The 20008-nt window shown below is 31.5% G+C and overlaps 1 protein-coding gene across 1 annotated transcript in view; it reads right to left on the bottom strand.

The window, feature by feature from the left end:
• Positions 1-5968: 5968 nt before the first annotated feature.
• Positions 5969-20008, bottom strand: part of LOC129946934 (tyramine beta-hydroxylase) — a 115828-nt gene continuing 101788 nt past the window's right edge. The window contains exons 2-8 of the mRNA XM_056057317.1: positions 12498-12859; positions 12185-12333; positions 11667-12058; positions 11382-11548; positions 11049-11231; positions 6623-6810; positions 5969-6467 (exon numbers count right to left, since the gene is read on the bottom strand). Coding sequence (XP_055913292.1) covers positions 6167-6467; positions 6623-6810; positions 11049-11231; positions 11382-11548; positions 11667-12058; positions 12185-12333; positions 12498-12859 — 1742 coding nt within the window. The 3' untranslated portion in view covers positions 5969-6166. The remainder of the gene's footprint in view (positions 6468-6622; positions 6811-11048; positions 11232-11381; positions 11549-11666; positions 12059-12184; positions 12334-12497; positions 12860-20008) is intronic.

Below are 20008 nucleotides of genomic sequence, written 5' to 3'. Positions count from 1 at the left end.
TAGAACAGTTTGGATTTCGCGCCTTCCACAATTCAGTTCACCAAGTACATAGAATAACCAAACATATTAAGAAAAATTTCAATGAAGGAAAAAGCACAGGTACCGTGTTCCTTGACATTGAAAAGGCGTTTGACACCGTTTGGCACGACGGCGTCGCTTTGCTACATAAGCTTTCTAAACTTTCCAAAGTATCTCATAAAGATTATACAACCATTTTTAAGAAACAGGACATTTAGAGTTACTGTAAACAATAACTTTTCTGATGCTTTTGATGTAAGTGCAGGTGTACCTCAAGGCTCTGTACTTGCTCCCCTCCTTCCCAAACTGTGAAAAAGCAATTTTTGCCGATGATACCTGTATCTTTTCTTCTATTTCAGTTGGCTTCTTCATAGAAGCTAACTTGAAATCTGCATTAAATGAAATACAAAGCTACTGCAATGCTTGGAAAATAAAAATAAATGCTTCAAAAACACAGACTGTCTTTTTCACTCGAAAAAGAAAAGCCAAGTAATAACCTAGTTATTTGCTGAATGACTACAGGTTGGCAAACAAGCGCAAAATATCTTGGGGTATACCTCGATAAAACCCTTACTTTTGGCTTACATGTACAAGAAATAGTGAAAAAAGTTAATATCACAATAAAAGTGTTATACCCTTTCATCAACCGTAAATCTAAATTGAGCATGAAAAATAAGTTGTTGATATACAAAGTTGTATTTCAAGCAATAATATCTTACGGTTCTTCAGCTGCCCCATATGTGCTATAAGTCACGTTCGTAGGTTACAAATCATTCAAAATAAAGTCTTGAAATTGATGTTGAATCTTCCGAGATATTTTTCGACAGAAGAACTGCACCAAATTTGTAATATTGAACTTATATCGTTAAGACTTTCAAGACTTTATGAGAGATAAAACATAGCATGCAATTCTTCCGACAACGAATTGATAGCAAACCTGGCTAGTTAATAAATATTTATAAAAAAAATAATGTACGTATACATACATATATATTACATATAAATATTTATTTGTAATTTAGATAATTATTTGTATATTTATTTGTTTATTAAAAAAATGTATTGTATCCAAACTCTTCCAGTATTTGTTAATTTGTAACATTATTATTTATTCTTGTTTATTTATTTATTACTTATTTATTTAATATTTATATTTATTTATTTCGCTATTCGTTTAGTTGATGTTTAATGTTTGAAAACTTATTATTTATTTATTTATTTGTTTATTTATTTTGTATTTATTTATTTATTTAATCATCTATTTATTTTACATTTATTTATGTATGTATCTATTAACTTATTCATTATTTATTTCCTGAGTATATTGTAAAGCTTGGTTCTATCTAAAGCTTCACAGCCTTCCATTATTTTCAACTCTTTTAATGAAGGTTTTTAGAAGAAGAATATAGGTTAAGATATCAATGTAATATATTCTCTGCTTAAATAAATATACCCAAAAAAAAAATATCCATTAAGTTCCTGTAAGTTGCCCGAAAAAATGGCAAGCAGAAAGCTTAATAAACAGAACATCTAACTAAAAAATATTACAATTTTATCTTAGTTATACTTTGAAATTTGTCCAACTATTCGATTTAGGATTAAAAGTTTGAATGTAATTTTTTGAAAGTACATATATTTTTAAAATTTCGCATAATAGTTTTTTATAAGTTTTTTTTAACACGTCGCTGTGTGAACGTTCAGCTTGAATCTTAATATTTTTACAAAAAAGTTTCGGTATATTAACCATTTGATATTTTAAGCTTTTAAGATTTTGGGTTTTAAGAAATCAAGTCTATCTGAGTTTTGAGTTTTCGAGATATAAAGCTTTAGCATTCTGACTGTTGAAACCTTATAACTACTTTGTGAGTACATCAAAGTGTTGACTGTGATTTTTGTTATAGAGAGATTCATAAATTTTAAGCGTAAAGTATTTGAAAAACTAAATCTAATTGAAATTGGAAATTTGAGAAATAAAAACCCGATCTTAATTGTTATTCTGTTGTTCATAACAAAAAAGACCATTTGTACGTTCTATTTTAGATTATTGCATTTACAATGGGTTTTTGGAAAATACTCCATTCCAAATCAACTTATTCAAATATTAAGTTACAAATATAATATTCACCCATTTATATGCATACAAAGTTCACAATAAATATTAAATGCATACACAAAGTAAAGTACACTTTATCCAATACTTTTCAAAAAGCCTTTATGTTAAAAATAAAAAAAAATAGACGAACAAATAAAAACAATAAAATAAAATGAAATTATATTATTTTTTTTCTCATCTCTGAACCGACAAATTCGATTGAGATTTTTAGGATACACGCGGCACTATTATTCGTAGGTGTATGATATGTTTATCATGAATTTAGTTTACCTTTCATTTTTATATTTCAAAAAACTATTGTAGTGGAAGTAAGAGATAGATAAAATGGTTGAAAATTTTCAGCACAGACAAAAACTTTTCCCATCTAACTACAGATAAACACCACTTGTCCATACAAAAATACATACAAATTCAAAATTCATCAAATCGACATACAGCGAAATCACGTTAACTATCATATCAAACGAATTTAAAAACTAGCATCAGACAAATAACCTTTAAAAAAGAATTAAACCGAGTTTTATACTTTTACGTTTTTTTTCGTTTTTCGTTTCAAAATCGTGGTTCATGGTGATGAGTGGCAATTCAGAGGCGGAATTTCTATAAAGCGAATTATTCAATTGTGTGAGGCGAATTATGACTAAAAGTCAAAGGGCTTACGGAGGCATAGATTATCATAAAAAACTCGGGATTTTAATCAAACATGAAATAACGATGTTGACTTCGCCCATAGAGCATAAAGCCTTAAAATTGAGAATAAAGGTTTAAAGCAGATTTACGTTAGACTTTTCTTTCAATTTTGTAAAATAAGAGAACGCACACAAAATCGAAACAATAAGAACTTAATCAGCGAAGGATCGACGAGAAATCGACAAATCTACATTTTCTTTAACACTATAGGCTATAGCAGCAATATTTTCAGCTGTTAACCGATTTAAATGGTCTTGATTCAACGAACGAACTTGTCCCAAAAGCTTATATTTTTCCATCTACTTTCCCATTGTCGAGAACTATGACGACGGCTTAATTTTCATTTTCTAGTGTAGTGTTGCTTATCAGTTTGTGCCACAATATGGTCCCTGCACCAATTCTTTTTTCAATTTTATGTGGTTTAAATTTTCCGTGAACAAGCAAATCATTCACTATTGCTTCCTTTATCGAAGCCCAAATCTAGGTAGAGTATCAACTTCTCGTGAATTTGATGCTTTGTCTGATTCCACCCAAAGAATTGTTTCGTTCTATCCTCGCACTGAAATCGTTGTTACGGGCGATTTCAATGTAGACAATTCTTCATGGCTTCTACATTCGGGCCAGCCAACACCAGAAGGAGTGTGTGCTGAGGTCTTCGCTGAGTTAAACCAACTAACTCAGCTGGTCAACGAGCCCACTCGAATATCGGACGTGGTAGGTCGAGCAGAAAACACTCTTGACTTGTCTCTTACCTCTGACCCTGGTAAGTACAATAAAAGATCTTAACATACATAAATCTGCTGCTCCGGATAGTATCCCCGCTATTGTTCTGAAGAGGTGTTCTTCATCGCTGGCAAAACCACTGCGTAAGCTTTTTCATCTCTCCTACTCCTCAGGTCTCGTTCCGAGCGGATGGAAAACCGCATTTGTCCAGCCTATTCCCAAAAAAGGCGAATCTTCCTCACCGTCTAATTATCGACCGATTGCACTTACGTCCCTTTTTTCCAAGGTCATGGAAACGCTGATTAATTTTCAGCTCAAGAAATATCTTGAAGAACGGAAAATTCTTAATGACCGACAGTATGCCTTTCGTAGCAATAGGTCCACTGATGATCTCATGGTTCATCTCACCGAACAGTGGAACAAATCTTTACATAGTTTTGGAGAAAGCAAGATTATTGCACTAGATATTTCCAAAGCATTTGATAGGGTTTGGCATCAGGCTCTCTTATCGAAAATGCGTGCTTTCGGTTTGCATGAATCCCTCCTTCATTGGATTAGTAATTACCTTTCGAATCTTTCAATACAAGTTGTATTGGATGGATTCAAGTCTGAAAACCACAAAATAAATGCTGGTGTGCCCCAGGGCTCTGTTCTATCTCCAACACTCTTTCTCATTTTTATCAATGATCTCCTGTCTGCAACATCTAATCCAATACAGTGTTTCGCTCACAATAGTACTCTTAGCTTTTCATATTCGTTTTCAGATTCACACCCCTCTTCTTCGGATGTGGAACTGCAACGACATAATATGATAAGCTCATTAAATTCCGACCTAAACAGTATTGTACAATGGGGAATAAGAAACCGCGTGGAATTTAATGCTTCGAAAACGCAATGCTGTCTTGTATCGACAGCGAAATATACCCCCCTGCCATTATCCATAAATGGCACTTGCATCGAGGAAACTGAAAATCTCTATATTCTCAGTATGTGTATCACCAACCACCTTTTGTGGAACGATCACATACGCGATGTCGCCAAAAATGCAGCAAGATGTTTGGGTTTTCTAAGGCGATGCAAGAAGTTTTTCTCCCCCTCTGATCTGGCTGTTATTTACAAGACTTATATACGTCCAAAGCTTGAGTATAACTCCCATATCTGGGCTGGTGCTCCTGCAACTTACTTAAGCCTCTTGGACAGTATTGAAAGTAGAGCATTTAGACTGATTGGTGGTATTACCATCATAAGATCATTTACGTCACTTGAACATTGTCGAAATGTTTCTTGTCTCACCCTCTTTTACCGTTATTTTAATTGTTTATGCTCTAGAGAAATAGCCAGCTGCATTCCTCCCTTTAAACAGTTCAATCGTAATACTCGCGCTTTTAGGAATGCTCATCAATATACCCTCGAGCCCAACTTCGGTCGTACTGTCAAGTACAGAGATTCGTTCCTTAGCCGTACTATGCGAATGTGGAATGCCTTGCCACACTCTGTCTTTCCCAGCTATTGCAGTATTCAGGAATTCAAAACCAATGTACACCGACATCTCCTTTCAAACCCTCTCTCCCTTTCCTAGTGCTCACACTGTGTCTACATAATAAGGGTAATATATCCCCTTGAGTGTGCGCTTATTATAAAAAAAAAATTAATGCCTTGTTGAAGTGTACTGTATTTTCATACCATTTTTAGTAATGAGGTAAGTTTTACTTGTCAAATGTGAAAGGATAAGAGCTTCAAAATGACAGCTGCACAAATTGTAAATAGTGGGCTGTTCAAAATGAAACTTCTTATTGGAAAACCCTGTATTTCCCCAACTACTTAGGCTTTACATTTTAAACATCAAACATTACAATATATCTTTATTACACCTTACCAAAAAGAAGATATAAACAAAATTATGTTTCAAATGGCAGAGGCCTAGCGTCTCAAGTCTCAAACTAAAAACCATTTCGCAGAAAGCTTGATTCGTACTTACATTGGTATTTCCTTTTTCATACACCCAGTTGGTTGAGATCATGAATCAATATTTTAGGCACAGCTTATGTACTTATCCATTCCACTGATTTATACACATAGATACTACCTGTCTTAGGAAAAATAATCCATAACTTTTCCCAGCAAAAAAACTTGTAATAGTCCGTCCTTGGTTACACTTGGAACGAATATATTCCACAGGACTTTTCAAAATATCTCCACACTACACATCACTAATGACCAGAGCTTCACTAAATCCATCCAAAAACGATGGTGGGTGTGCGGAGTGACGACTTTTATGGCGCTGCTGTTAAAACTCAACAACCATCCGCCCACTTAATGGCCTTGCTCTTGAAATACATCACTATACACATATAGATGCAGGATAGCAGAAATAATCCTTCCTAATAAAACATCCTTCTTTTATATTTTTGTATATATATGTATATATTTAGCTGGTATCAGAGTCAATTTATTTAATTACTTCTTTTCATAATACTGTTATAAATGTTGTCTAAAAATTTCCAATAAAAACAAAAACAAAAAACTGTATATTTATGTACACCTAAAGTTGTTGTTGTTGTTGTTGGTGTTGTTGCAAACAAACAACTCTTTTTCGCATGATTTCGCAATTCTCTAGCCCTCCTAATAGATACACTCGCCCAACAAGTCACATGCTCCCTCGTCCAATGGCTTCATCCAGAAGGGATTGTAATTGTGACAAGACTTGCGATGGATGGGTACTTGGATTTCTACGGGAGTAATGGGCACACCCTCCCATTGCCAGCCCTCGAATCGGTGTCCATCGGATTTATTGCACTGCATAGATAGTGGCTCCTGGACATACATTGTGTATAATTGATCAATACGAGGCTGAGTCCACTTAATGCTTCGATAATTTGTCGAACGTGCTCCATTCAAATTTACAGTCCTCTGATGCTCCTTCCTGGCACATACATAGATAAACAACAAAATACCAATCAGTTAAAGAAAACTCAATGCAAACATACAACGACAGAAAATAAGTGCAATACATTTGAAAAGTATCTAGAAATAGTAGAATGCACATTTCATAGATAAGATTGAATTCTAGATACTTACTTTTTCATGTAAATAAAGTAATTCTCCAGAGTTTCCTCGGAAACAGAACTCTTGCAGACCTCCAAATCTGTGGCCGGATAGTAGTGGATATAGTTGACGCACATTTCATCGCTTATAGAGAATCCTCCAAGAGTTGCGTTCTCGTAGCCGATTGTATTGTAATAGCAAGTTGTTACCAATGCATCTCCCTGGAGGGTTAACATGAAAGCAAACAAGACAAGAATCCATCCGCAAGCAAAGGATGAAAAAAAAAAAATAAAAAATGGAAATTTCAAATTGAAAAATCATTTTCAGTACCGAAGTTGAGAGGAAAAAATAATAAAAATTGAAAATAATACAAAAAAAGAAAAATTGAAATAAAAGCGGAAGAAAATTCTTCTTATCGAACGAAAGAAAGAAAAATTGAATTTCTCAGAGGAAATACACATCATAGTAAATGGAGGTAGAACAAGGTACATATACTCTTGTTTGTATAAAGTTAGAAAAAGAGTGAATTTTCGAACAGGGTTCGGATTGTGGAAAACCGAAATTGAATGAATATTCCATTAGCAATGTGGTAAAAACGTCGAAAATTCGGACATTTATCAGGGAATCGTCTTGAACGATCAAGCTAATTATTGGGTCGGTTTGTAGCCCATCATTAAGAATTCTAAACCATCTCATAACTAAAATTTTTCTAAAACTAAGTTTCTTCAGTTATAAGTTAAACCAGATTCAATAAAATTTGAAAATTAAAAAATAAGGGTTTTTAACAAAGTATAGAAGTTAATCAGCTAGTTTGTTCTAATCATTGAAACCAATCATTGAAAGTTTTTGACTAGTGATCATTGAAAATTTCTATCATTGACAAAATGTTACCGATTGGAATTCAGTGAAGTGTATACAAAATTAGCACACGGCAGTGAAATAATACGAATCGTTTATTGTCAGTCAAATAAATAGAAAATAAACTTTTGGGAAAAAAATCAGTGGGAAATTTTCTTGCATTCAACTAAAATTCTATCAGTGATTTTCAATCGATATGTACATTTACAAATTGCATTCCTTAAATTTTACTTATATTAGTAAGATTCTATTAAAAAATGTTTCCAAATGTTTGTATTTATTATTATCTTATTAATAAAAATGCATGAAATTTAAAATCAAAATTTTAAACATAAATTGAAAAAAGTGGATACTTTGTCTGAAATTTCTGAAAATATAAATTGTGAAAAAGATGAAGTAGAAAAAATAAAATGCACGATGATAAAACATGACACTATCAGTGGTACTTGTTTAACATGACATTTTCAAGAACATATTTAAATGAAAAACCAAAAGCATCCACATCAAATAAACAATTCAGAAAAATGTCTGAAATTTTTTTTAAAAGATGTTTCCTGTGGATACACTTGAAGGTACAACTGAAAATTTTACAAACACTAAACCATTAAAATTTTAAAGATTGCAATCACTTTGCCGTCTAATCGTTTGAGACTTCATGGTATTTATTTAATTTAATTTTTTTGTGGTTCTTAAATTCATTTAGAGTCCTTGCATATATTGGAAATATTTAATAATAATAATCAGGGATTGATAAATATATGTATTTATTTAAATAAAGTTTATAAGAAGTCGTTGAGCACACTTCTTACATTAAAAAGTTTAAATACTTGTATCTTTCTACTGAGATATTATCCTTATACAATTAAAGAATAAATATGCAATAAATTAACCAAGTTTTTGAAGGAAAGTCAATTGATAGCTGATAAATATTAAAAATACCAGCTAATCGATAAGAATTTTGATAATTGGGAATGTTAAAGATTTTTGTTTGTAAAATTCATTGTGTATTATTCTTAAAGTTGCAATTTAAATGTTTATCAACTACCAATTGATTGTTGAGACTCATAACATTTAGTATTTGCAAGGCTTTAAATGAGCGCACAAAAAAGCAATTTTATTCATTAAACAGTAATTATTAGGGGAAAAAATAATTCCAATATTTTGAATATCAAATAATGTGTAATTATTTAATGTGTATCCTATCTATACTTCTATACTAATATTATAAATGCGAATGTAAGTTTGTTTGTTACGCTTTCACGCAAAAACTACTTAACCGATCAGCATAAAACTTTGCACATACACTCTTGAAGGTATTAGAAGTAACATCGGATACTTTTTATTAAAAAAAATTTAAAAAAATACGAAAAATAAGAACATTGTTTGTCAAAATATCGTCAAATTTAGCTACTTCATCGCCATCATAGTAATGAAGTTTCAACCCTGAATACTGTAAAACCAACCCACTGTATTACCGACGGTGACGACAATATCTAATTCAATTGAATATAGTTTCAACTGTTTCTAATTTTTCTATATTTATTGTTATTTTCTTCTGTCGTTACATGCAGTATAATACTATTCACATTTTTGAGGTTATCCGTAATTTTTGTGGTTAGCTGTTACTTTATTATTTTAGATCTTACTCGCTGATGTTAATTCTTTAATTCTTGATTCTGTCAAATATCTTGGTGTATATTTAGACAAGAAATTAACTTTTCGGGACCATATTACAAATACCCTTAGCAAAATAAGTATTGCCAGTAAAATGCTATACCCACTTATATGAAGGCAATCATCGCTGAGTAAATTCAATAAGATTATTATCTGTAAGGTAATCTTCCAAGCTATTATTGTTTATGCATGCCCAGTATGAGGAACTTGTGCGAAAATGCACTTACAAAAATTACAAGTTTCTCAGAATAAAACATTAAAAATGATGACAAATTTACCTTGGCATTTTTCCACCCAACTTTTACACTATCAAACTGGAGTTCATCTAGTTGCAAGAAAAACTCTCAACCAAAGATTTTATCTAAGATGTAGTGATTCAAATAATATGTTAATACAAAATTTAGTAAGTCAGTAATATCAATGTTTGTAAAATAGACACAATTATTATTTATTTGTATATTTATTTATTTATTTATTTTTTTATTTATTCATTTATTTATTTATTAATTTAGTTATTTAGTTATTTATTTATTTATTAAATTAATATCAACTATAACAACTAGTTTACTTGTTTTTGATTGACCATTTTTTATAAATATTACTATTGTATCATTCAATTATAAAATACCTATATACCAACTTGGCAGTTCCTTTAGTTTGTAAGTTTAATCTAGTCATTTTTTTTTTGTATTATTATAAAATATATCGAATGAAGATTTTTTTATCATAGTTTTCCTTCAAATGTAGTTTTTCTCAATTTAAATGTTTTTATTAACTTTCATAACATTTTTCAGTTGTAAGATATATTTCAAATATTAAATCTCTGTGCAAGCTGAGTACTACACAAATTTTTGTAAAGCCTTAATCTATGAAAAATAAAGCATCATAATATCTTGATTCCATTAAATGTATACTTTTAACAAACAATTATAAAGGATCTTTTAAAAATTAGAAACTGCTTCGTCAATATTAAAAAATGCTAATATATCAGCAATTCCAAAAATAGTTGGTTGTTGTTCTTTTAATTAACCTAAAAATCTATATTTTTTTAAAGCCTGTTTAGGAAGTTGTGAAATGATATAATTTAAAACAAAAAAAAATAATTAAACTTTTGCATAGCATGGTATTAGAAAGCAAAACTTTCTAAAAAAACTCACAGAACCATGTGAATTTCATTTTAAATTTGTAAAACAAATACATTAAATCCACTCCAATAGCACTTCAATCCGAACCCTGCACAAATTGAATCTAGATATAGTGCATTAGGATGTTTTCTCTTTTCTTTTTTAATACTATTTTTTGTTTGGTAAATGGTTAGGTTTTGCTCTAGGTGCAGTTCGAGTACAGTTCAGTTGGCAGCGCACAGAGCTCCTAAAATGAATGATGATATTATTCTTGAAAATTCGTTATTTTTAAAATAAATTGGACAGCATCGCAATTACAAGAAAAATGAGTTTGTACTTAAATTTATTTATTTTATAGACGAAATCGTTGCTGTTAAGGATATGAACTAATAGTTAAAGTTTGATTGTATTCTTCTCTCTATGAGTTTATTGATTTATGATCATAGCAAGCGGTTAAAACCATGATTGAAAAATGGATATAATTTTAGGTTATGGTTATTAAGAAATGACCGATTTTAAAATACTCCAGAACAAAAATGATACAAATGCAGACATTTTTCAAGGAAACCCTATATTTACACTGAATCAAATGTTCGATATTTCACAAATAATCTTTTAACTCTCTTCAATAAGTTATAGAAGAATTGATGAATTTATTCAAGAAAGAGCTACTTTAAATGATATTCACGATTAAACAAAAAAAGATTGCCATAAAATTAATCAAAATTGAAATTACAAAAAAAAAAAAAAACACAACCAAAAGATAAACAACAACTAACAAAAAAAATGTCAAACTAAATTACCGGTAACACTCTAGGTTTATATCGAAGATTGCGCATTTCTTGAAAATGATGTGAATAGAAATCATCTCGATTGACCTCCCTCATCTCTTGTTCCTTGCGAAAATGTCTTGTTAGAATACGAACTCCTCTCAAATGTGTATGTAATTGTGATCCAAAAATGATTATTCCAGAATTTGGTAATGCCTGGTTACAGTTATATGTACATTCATTTATATAGAACAAACACAAACAAAGACAAAAGAGAAGAAACAAAAGACAAAAAGAAAAAATTAGAATTACAAACACAGCACTTACGTCAAGTAAAATCAACAAAATCTAGTCTAGTTTCCATACCACTCTTGTACACTCGGCAATACAATATCCACTCAAGGGGAATCCCGTCTGACCGGGCGGAATAGCCATTTTATCTGTATACTCCAATCCGAGTTCCATGACACCGGCATCAAATTGTCTTAGATTGGATACCATCTGCACCCTCATACCGGAGCTGTCAATACGTCCTGCAAAGCAATCAAATCTGAGTTAAATCCGGTTCAGAACACCAGGAGCAAGGGCATATAGGACCAGCGTCAGCGGTCCCATCACTCACTTTATACCATACCTCTAATATATACATACCTTCTATCAGATCTGGATTATTGAAATGTACTTCTAGTCTTATGTAGGGATTGTAGTCCTCCCCGCCCACAGGGAGTCCAGTTTCTGGTGGATATGTGAATGTACTGGCTCCCATCGCCCACAGGGCAATTACCTTCGAACACACTTTGGCCTCCTTTGGCAGCATATCACAGTCTCCATTGTAGAGGGGTATTTCCACAGAAGGATCTGTCTGACAATGGAATACTTCCATGTGATGTACTAGGTCGAAAGACGTGATAAGCGGTTCGAACTGTACGATGTGATGTTTGACTTCGAGAAAGTCGTCCAGCCTCTGAATATGGCACCAGTATGTTGTTTCTTTTGATGGGACCTTAACATTGTCCAACCGGATCACAGTTTGTTTTAAGTCCCTTTGGAGAATTACAATCACATACATATATAAATCACACAAATACAAACCCACACATACTCGTATTGTATTCAAATGTACACACAAATAAAGGGGACCACAATATGTGGCAATTTTAATTACTTACGTCTCGGGTATGATAATTTTATCGGCCCTCAGAAGTTGCATCATTTTAATGCCAGATTCCCGTTTGGATGCATTGGGAAATGCAAATTGGTGGTCTTCCATAGCTAAGGGTATTATTCCTCTGGCCCACATTATGTACATAGTTCCCTCCTGTGTAAGATATGACATTTATTTAGTGCTATGTGTTTAAGGGATTCTATGGGGAAGGGAAGAGAAAAAATTGAAGGTTTAGGTTGTTAGGGAGGGTTATGGGAAAATGATTTAGGGAACTTCTATTATATATGAATATGTATTTAGTAATGGTGTTGGCGTACATGCATTCTAAAATCCAAAGGGTCACAAGTGTCAAACTTTCTCTTAAATGCCAGAGTAGCATCGTCCATTTTGAATAGCTCGCAATCTTGTTGGTAATCCTTGTGCACATAACGTCCATCGGAACTGGTGTACGTGTCTGTGACGACGTTGAAGAAGCCGTTTTGGTTTTCAAAAAAACAAATATCAGCATCCCCCAATTCGCCGCGTTTTGAGAAGCCCAAATAGAACCAACGATGTTCGGGGTTAAATGCATTTTGTACGTGAAATAGGACTTCCTGTTTGTACCAGTCAACCATCCAACTCAGTTTAATTTCCTTATGGTCATCTAGGTATATTTCGTGTAATTTAGTTTGTGAAAGTTCTATATATTGTATACAGAGAAAGAGAGAGAGAAGAAAGACAAATAGATATCATGAATTAGATAACCACTTTATATTGTAATTAGTGATGAATGATGAGCAAATAAATAAGTTCCTTTGATAAGAACAATCTGGTTCAAAGTTAATTTAATTTTATTAGGATATAATCAAATTAACGAATCGAAACAGCTTGGTCTGAGAGACATAAAGACGCCGTAGTTTATTAATAATGCTGTGGGACTATCAATCAAATAAAACAATTATTTTGTTTGAGTAAAAGGATGCATGATTTGTTGTAAAGTTCACGTGAGTAAATTGGTATATTGCAAGAACATTGACGGATATAGGTCAAAAATTGTATGAATCTGATATTTTTTTTTAAATAACTACGTATGCTTCAAAAAGTATTGCACGTATAATGAAGATTATAAAAATATCTTTCTTTTGACGCGAAAAACTTTTTTCAAAATAAATAGCTTTTTAAAAAGAAGAACCTAACACTCGTTTCAACATTTTCCATTGAATTTCATTAATGTTTTTTTTCGAGAACGACCTATTTTCTTACACCACTGTATTCCTTAATCGATTACCTTTAATTTGATATATAAAAAGAGACTTGGATGCAATCCACAATGATAACTTTCCATTCCGTTTGTCGATTTGTCTTGCTTAAAATTTTAACAAAATATTCATAGCCATAGTTTTTGTGAGACAAATAATTTGAAGTCAACATCTTTCTTTGTTCTCTTAATACTTGAATCAAAAAATATTTCTATGCAGGTTTTTTATATTTTCGAAAAAAAATTGTCTAAAAATTATCAAATTATTTTATATAATGGATAATTAACAAATTATTTTTGTTAAAGAGCTTTGTAGTTAAAACCCAATTTTTACCAATTTTAGTAGCATTTCTTGAATGTTTTTATTTCCTATATAATTTTTGAAGTCAAAACCTTCAATCAATGTTTACCAATTTTGGGTCTATTTTTTGTAGATTTTAATTATTATCATACAAATTAATGTTGGATTTCATAAAGTTTTTATTGAATATTGCAAAAAATATTTTTAACAAGATGAAATCAATTTAAAGCCAAATTTTTGAAAAGATATTTGAGTCGATAGTTTAAATTTAATAAAGTTTTAGTAATGCTTTTTATATATTTCCGTTTTATGGAAAAAAATTGTAAATTTTATTTTTGTTAAATTTGTACTGAATAGTTTTTAAAAAGTTACTTAAGTCGATAATCAATTTTAACCAGCTCTTAGTAATGTTTTTTTTTTAAGTTTTTATTTTTTGTATAAAAACTGTCAATTCGATTTCTTTCAAAATTTTATCAGGAGTCAAGAACGTTATTTTAAGATTAAAAGAGGTACCTGCGAAATAAGTTTTTCTAGATATCAAATTTTTTTCTTTTTTCGAAAATTGTTACATGGTTTTTTTAACTTCCCATAGGAAGTTATTGTAATGGGTCCGATTTGTCAAATTGAAAATTTTGACATTTCTCGACGTTTCAAGGTCCCTAGAGTCAAAATAAAAGATTTTTAGAAAGATGTCTGTGCGTGCGTGTGTACGTATGTACGTTCGTAATTTAAATTTTATATAATATATTGTAACGTGATATTAAAGAAGTATATTTTTTGAAAAAAATCCATTTAACGGTTTTTTTTTATAAATCAATAAAACTGAAAAAAAAAATTTGTCACCTCCAAAATTTTACGACTAAAATATGATTTCATCTCCAAAACAATTTTGTGTAACGAAAAATAATGTTTTTCACATCTGATAAAATTTTGAGAAGAATCAAATTGACAGCTTTTTTACAAAAAATAAAAAAATTAATATAAGTTGTTAAAAATTGATTTTCGACTCAAATATCTTTTCCAAACTTTGAGATATTGGCTTTAATTTACTTTTATCTTTCAAAAAATCTTGTTGTCAACATTTAGTTGAATTTTGAAAAAAAATCGAGTTGACAGTTTTTTACAAAATATTAAAAACCGAACAAAAATTAACAAAAGTTGGAAAAAAATGATTTTCGACGAAAACTTTTACAAATTTGAGATTAAAGCTTCTAACTAATTTTTACTTATAAGAAATATGGTTTTCAACATTAGGACAAATTTTGAGAAAAATCGAATTGACAGTTTTTTTTACAAAAAATTAAAAACCTAAAAAAAATTTAACAAAAGTTGGTAAAAATTGGTTTTCGACTCAAATATCTTTTCAAAAATTTGAAATATTGTCTTCAAACTAATTTTATCTTATAAGAAATATTGTTGTCAACATTCGACAAAATTTTGAAATAAATCGAATTGACAGTTTTTCTTACAAAAAATAAAACTCTAAAAAAAACAATACTAAAACTTGGTAAAATTTTACTTTCGCCTCAAATAGCTTTTCAAAAATTAAAAATATTGGCTTCAAACTTATTTTATTTCACAGAAACTATTGTTTTCGATATTCAGTAATTTTTATAAAAAATCCAACAGTTCGTTTTTTCATAAAAAAAGAAATCTACAAAAAATTTTGGCAAATTTGGTAAACATTTTAGGCAAGACAAATCGACAGACGGAATGGGAAGTTATCAGTGTGGGTCGCATCCCAGCCTCTTTTTCTTTAATTAATTTTGTAAACTTGTCTTTAACAAATTTTTTGTATGCAGCTATGAAATGCTTATAAATATGTATACATTACTCATTTGAATTTGGTCAAAAAAGTCGATCCCTTTCTGAGATATGGAGTTCTGAAAAAATCAATATTTTCATAAGAATACAAAATTATGAAATTTTTAATCATCGAATTATGAAATTTTTGATCATAGAAAAAAATGTAGAAAAAAATATTGAAAACTGTGAGGTTTTTCTTAAGAAAACTTAAAAACAAATTAACTGTTCTATAGCAATACAAAAATATGTTTTTTTTGTTTAAAAAGCCAAGACAGGAGAAAAATGTTTAAGGAAACAATTTTTTATTTTTTGCAAAAAATGTATCAACCTATTGGTTTGGGCTTAAGGGGCGAGGACAGACATACAGAAACACGGGCGGAACCGGGGAGCCACTTTTTTCAAATACTTTATAATTTGGAGTTCAAAGTTATATACGAATGTAATAATTGCCATGTATTTTCTATATTTTGAAAGAAAAAAACGCAAACTTATTTTCTTAAGAGTCCCTCTTTCAATTATCTGTATAAGAACTTTTATTTGGAGTCGATAGCTCTACTGGTTGTTAAGATATGGACGACGAAAAAAGGACAAATCAAACAAATAGGACAGATAGCATTTTAGCTTTAAAAATAATTTCTGGCATATGAACTTACTCTATAAACGCAGTGTATGCCATTCCTCTCCTTAATATTCTACAATAACATTTAAAATAAAGAAGGGTTCGATATAATATTGACACTAATTTTGAATTTAAAGACAGATGTGTCAATGAAGCTTTCGATACTCGTAATGAAGTCTCATCCTAATTATGATTAGTACAAAAACAGAAACTCTTATTATTTAAACATCCATTAAGCCAGAAAAACTTAGTTTGACAACTACTCCTATCGGAAGTTATATAAATTTGAAAAATTTGAAACTGGTTGGTATCAAATTTCCGGAAAAAAAGACAACCCTTATATGAAACTCATGAACTTCGTGACAAAACCCACTTTTTGTACTTAATTTTGATGTTTTTCATGGAAATTCAATTTAATATAAATTATTTCAATAACTGAGAAGAGAAAAGCAAAACAATTAAACTAAAGACACAAAGATTCTAGTCTTGTTCGTGATTCTATGAATAAAACTTACAAAACACAAAATTTTATCTTATTCTCTTGAAATTTCTCACAATTTAAAGTTATAAAAAGATAACTTTTCATATGCGTATCATAACAATAAGAATGAACCAAATCAACCCACAGTAATGCAATTCACATTTCCAACCGACCGACCCAACAGTATACATTTATATACATTACCGGGTGACGTTCCGGCGTTCCCAAAGTTCTCATTTCACCCTCATTGCCACACTCAGAATCAGAAGTCACATTCATGAAAATTTCAACTCAAACAATAATAAATTAAATCAATGAACACGGATATCACTGTTCAGTGTTCTTGGGAACAGGAGCAGGAGCAGTGTTCAAGCCAGCGGTAGTTAAATTGAAAAGTAAACAAAATTGTTAAACAAAGTAAAAGTTTCCTCAAAAAGGTGAGTGCGATATTTTGAACATCAGGAATTTTATTTTACACTAAAAAATGATCCCTCGAGGAATGAATTTTTCTTAAGATAAATATGTACACTTTAAGACATTTATTATTTCTTTTTTATTTGAAAATAAGAAAAAGATAGGCAATAAAAATCATTCAAAAGGTTTTGTTTTGTTGTCATTTTATTATAGCAAATAAAAAAGTTTAATTTTCGAGATGTTCGTTTTGAGTTTTGAGACATTTTTATTTTATTTTAGGTGTTGTTATTACTTACCTAACAGATTTTCTTATGTTGCTCATTAAAGAAGTCACTGAATTATGTCTTCAAGTCTCATTCATTTTCATATCATTCTTTGATATTTTCAAAAATGAAAATGTTGTATATTTTTGGTTTTATAATTTTGCATCGTAAACACATTTTACACATAGAAATTGAAACTAAGGTTATACTTAGTTAGCTTTTTTTAACCAACAGCCATTATATCTAACCAAATCATATTTAAAAAGAGTTAAGAAATTTGCAAGACAGTAAAATAGGGTTTTTATTAGTAACCATTCCTCCTAAACTAAAAACTCTAAGTGCCAAAAAGAGATGATTTGTAAGGAGCGTCGAATAAATCTGGATTTTAATTGCGCCACAATCAACCTTCAGAGAGGTGTTTTAGCGAACTCTAATAAAGGGTGTCTTTTAAAGAAGCACTTTGGAATTTATTTTTGGGCGCATCTGACTCGAAAGTAGTCTAGTCTGATGGTTAGATTTTCGATAATTTGTTTAACATTCATCCCTTTAACTAGGGCATTCAACCAGGAGTGAGCTTATTAACGAAATTCAATTATGAAAAGAAAGAACGGTGATTTTCAAAATAAATTTGCAAAATTTCGAAAATTTGTTCAATCTTCAAATTAAAAATAAATTACTTGGCAGTCCATAAAATGGCTGCCACTTAAAATAGCTTTGACAACTTAAAATTTTAAATATTATAAGAAAAAACACCTGTCAGAACTAGCTATTTCCATACTTGCCTACCTCGCGATTCTGGGGATTTAACGACGTTGGAATTCTTTACAGGAGGCTACAGTCCTGGCGGACCTGGGCCTCAACAAACATGCGTCTCAAGCCAGCTCGGTCCCTAGCTAGCTGTCTCCAGTATCGCACGCCAAGTTGGTTGAGGTTCTCTCCCACCTGGATGCGCCACCTGAGTCGCGGTCTTCCTCTACTGCACCGTCCCTCGGGATGGATTCGAAGAACTTCCGGGCTGGAGCGTTGATGTCCATCCGCTTTACATGACCTAGCCATCTAAGCAGCGATTTGCAAGAATTATTCTTCGTTTGATTTCAGCGCTGGTGTCGTTGTCTGTATTAATAGCGGTGCCTAGGTGGACAAAGTCCTTAACTACCTCAAAGTTATAGCTGTCCATGGTGATGTTTTGTCCAAGACGTCGGTCTTGGTCATGCCCTCATTGACCACTAAACCCATCTTCTTCGCTTCCATCGCAATGGTCAAAAACGCTCCACTGACTACACGCTTTGATATTCCAATTATGTCAATATCATCTGCGTATCCGAGTAATTGGATGGACCTTTGGAAGATTGTGCCTCTTGTGTTGACGGTTGAGTTTTGCACAATTCTTTCCTGAACGATGTTGAAGAAGTCGCATGACAGTGCATCGCCTTGTCTAAAACCTTTTTTGACATCAAATGCATCGGTAAGATCTTTCCCGACCAGAACGTCATTCTGCTTAAACGGATAAGCTTAACAGGGACGCCAAAACTAGACATTGCTCGGTAGAGCTCTTCCCTATAGATGCTGTCATACGCAGCTTTAAAATCGATAAAGAGATGGTGGGTATCGATTTGAAGCTCCTGCGTTTTTTCCAAGATTTGCCGCAGTGTGAATATGTGGTCGATAGTGGACTTTCCTGGGCTAAAGGCCAAAAATCAGCATTGGTAAAATGTAGCCAGTATTAATATGGAAACCTTTTCCGCAACAATTTTTCAAGAGGTACGGAAACTTAGTAATAATGTCGCTAAGGGGTCATTTAGCCTCTGGATCCCTCTTCCGGATGGCGCCTATGGTATTGGGCATTTGCATAAAATGTCACAGTTTTTGCTTTTCGAAATTACATGATGACTTCAACTGTCTTACTTAAATCCCTTTTTAAGTCTCAACTGATGATTCAATTAATATTTCGGTAATTTTTTCCCAGAGTTTCCAATTAATTAACAGGAACTTGTTGGGTATTCATGACTGTTTCATGGAAAGAAAAATCTCAGCATATCCTCAAACTGAATAGGTTTTAACTTTTACCCTTGATGATAGTGATAATTAAAAGGATGTTCGAAGTCCTCTTTAGCCTTTATCACATAGCGAGCAGGCCAACAGAGGCCAACGCAGATACAACAAGAATTACTGTCAACATCACAACCAACATACATTGGAGTGGTTCTTATATTGAAGCCTATATGAGCTCCTGGGAGCTTACAAATTAAGTATTTTTCATCATAAGAACCACCTTAGTCCACAATATAACAATTCACATGTTATGCTGCATGCATGAGTGATTAAATGTCATTAGCTGGCCCAAATTACAAAAAAGGAAAGACAAGTACGTACTATACATACTTGACACTCGTAATGAAAGAAATAATGGCATGTTGTCATCCTAGTATAAATGAAGCATTAATTACATAAACTTTTTTCAGAACGTATGCCCTAGTGTCGTGTAGACCTTAAAAGGAGCCTCAATTTCGGGTTAACTCGGGGTATTTTTCATAATGACAGTGATGGTATGTGGCATGTCACTCTGTTGCTGTTATATCATAAGTGTCAGTTAAATTAGTAACATACAATTTGGGAAGTTTTACTTGAGAAATCTAATTTTTAATCAAAAATAAACATTTTTTAATTTCAAATTTCTTAAAATTATAAGTTTTAAATACGTTAATTC

This window comes from Eupeodes corollae, chromosome 2, assembly GCF_945859685.1.
Source record: "Eupeodes corollae chromosome 2, idEupCoro1.1, whole genome shotgun sequence".
Lineage (NCBI taxonomy): Eukaryota > Metazoa > Arthropoda > Insecta > Diptera > Syrphidae > Eupeodes > Eupeodes corollae.
Note: the sequence above shows the minus strand (reverse complement) of the source record. Positions and strands in the feature narration are given on the sequence as shown.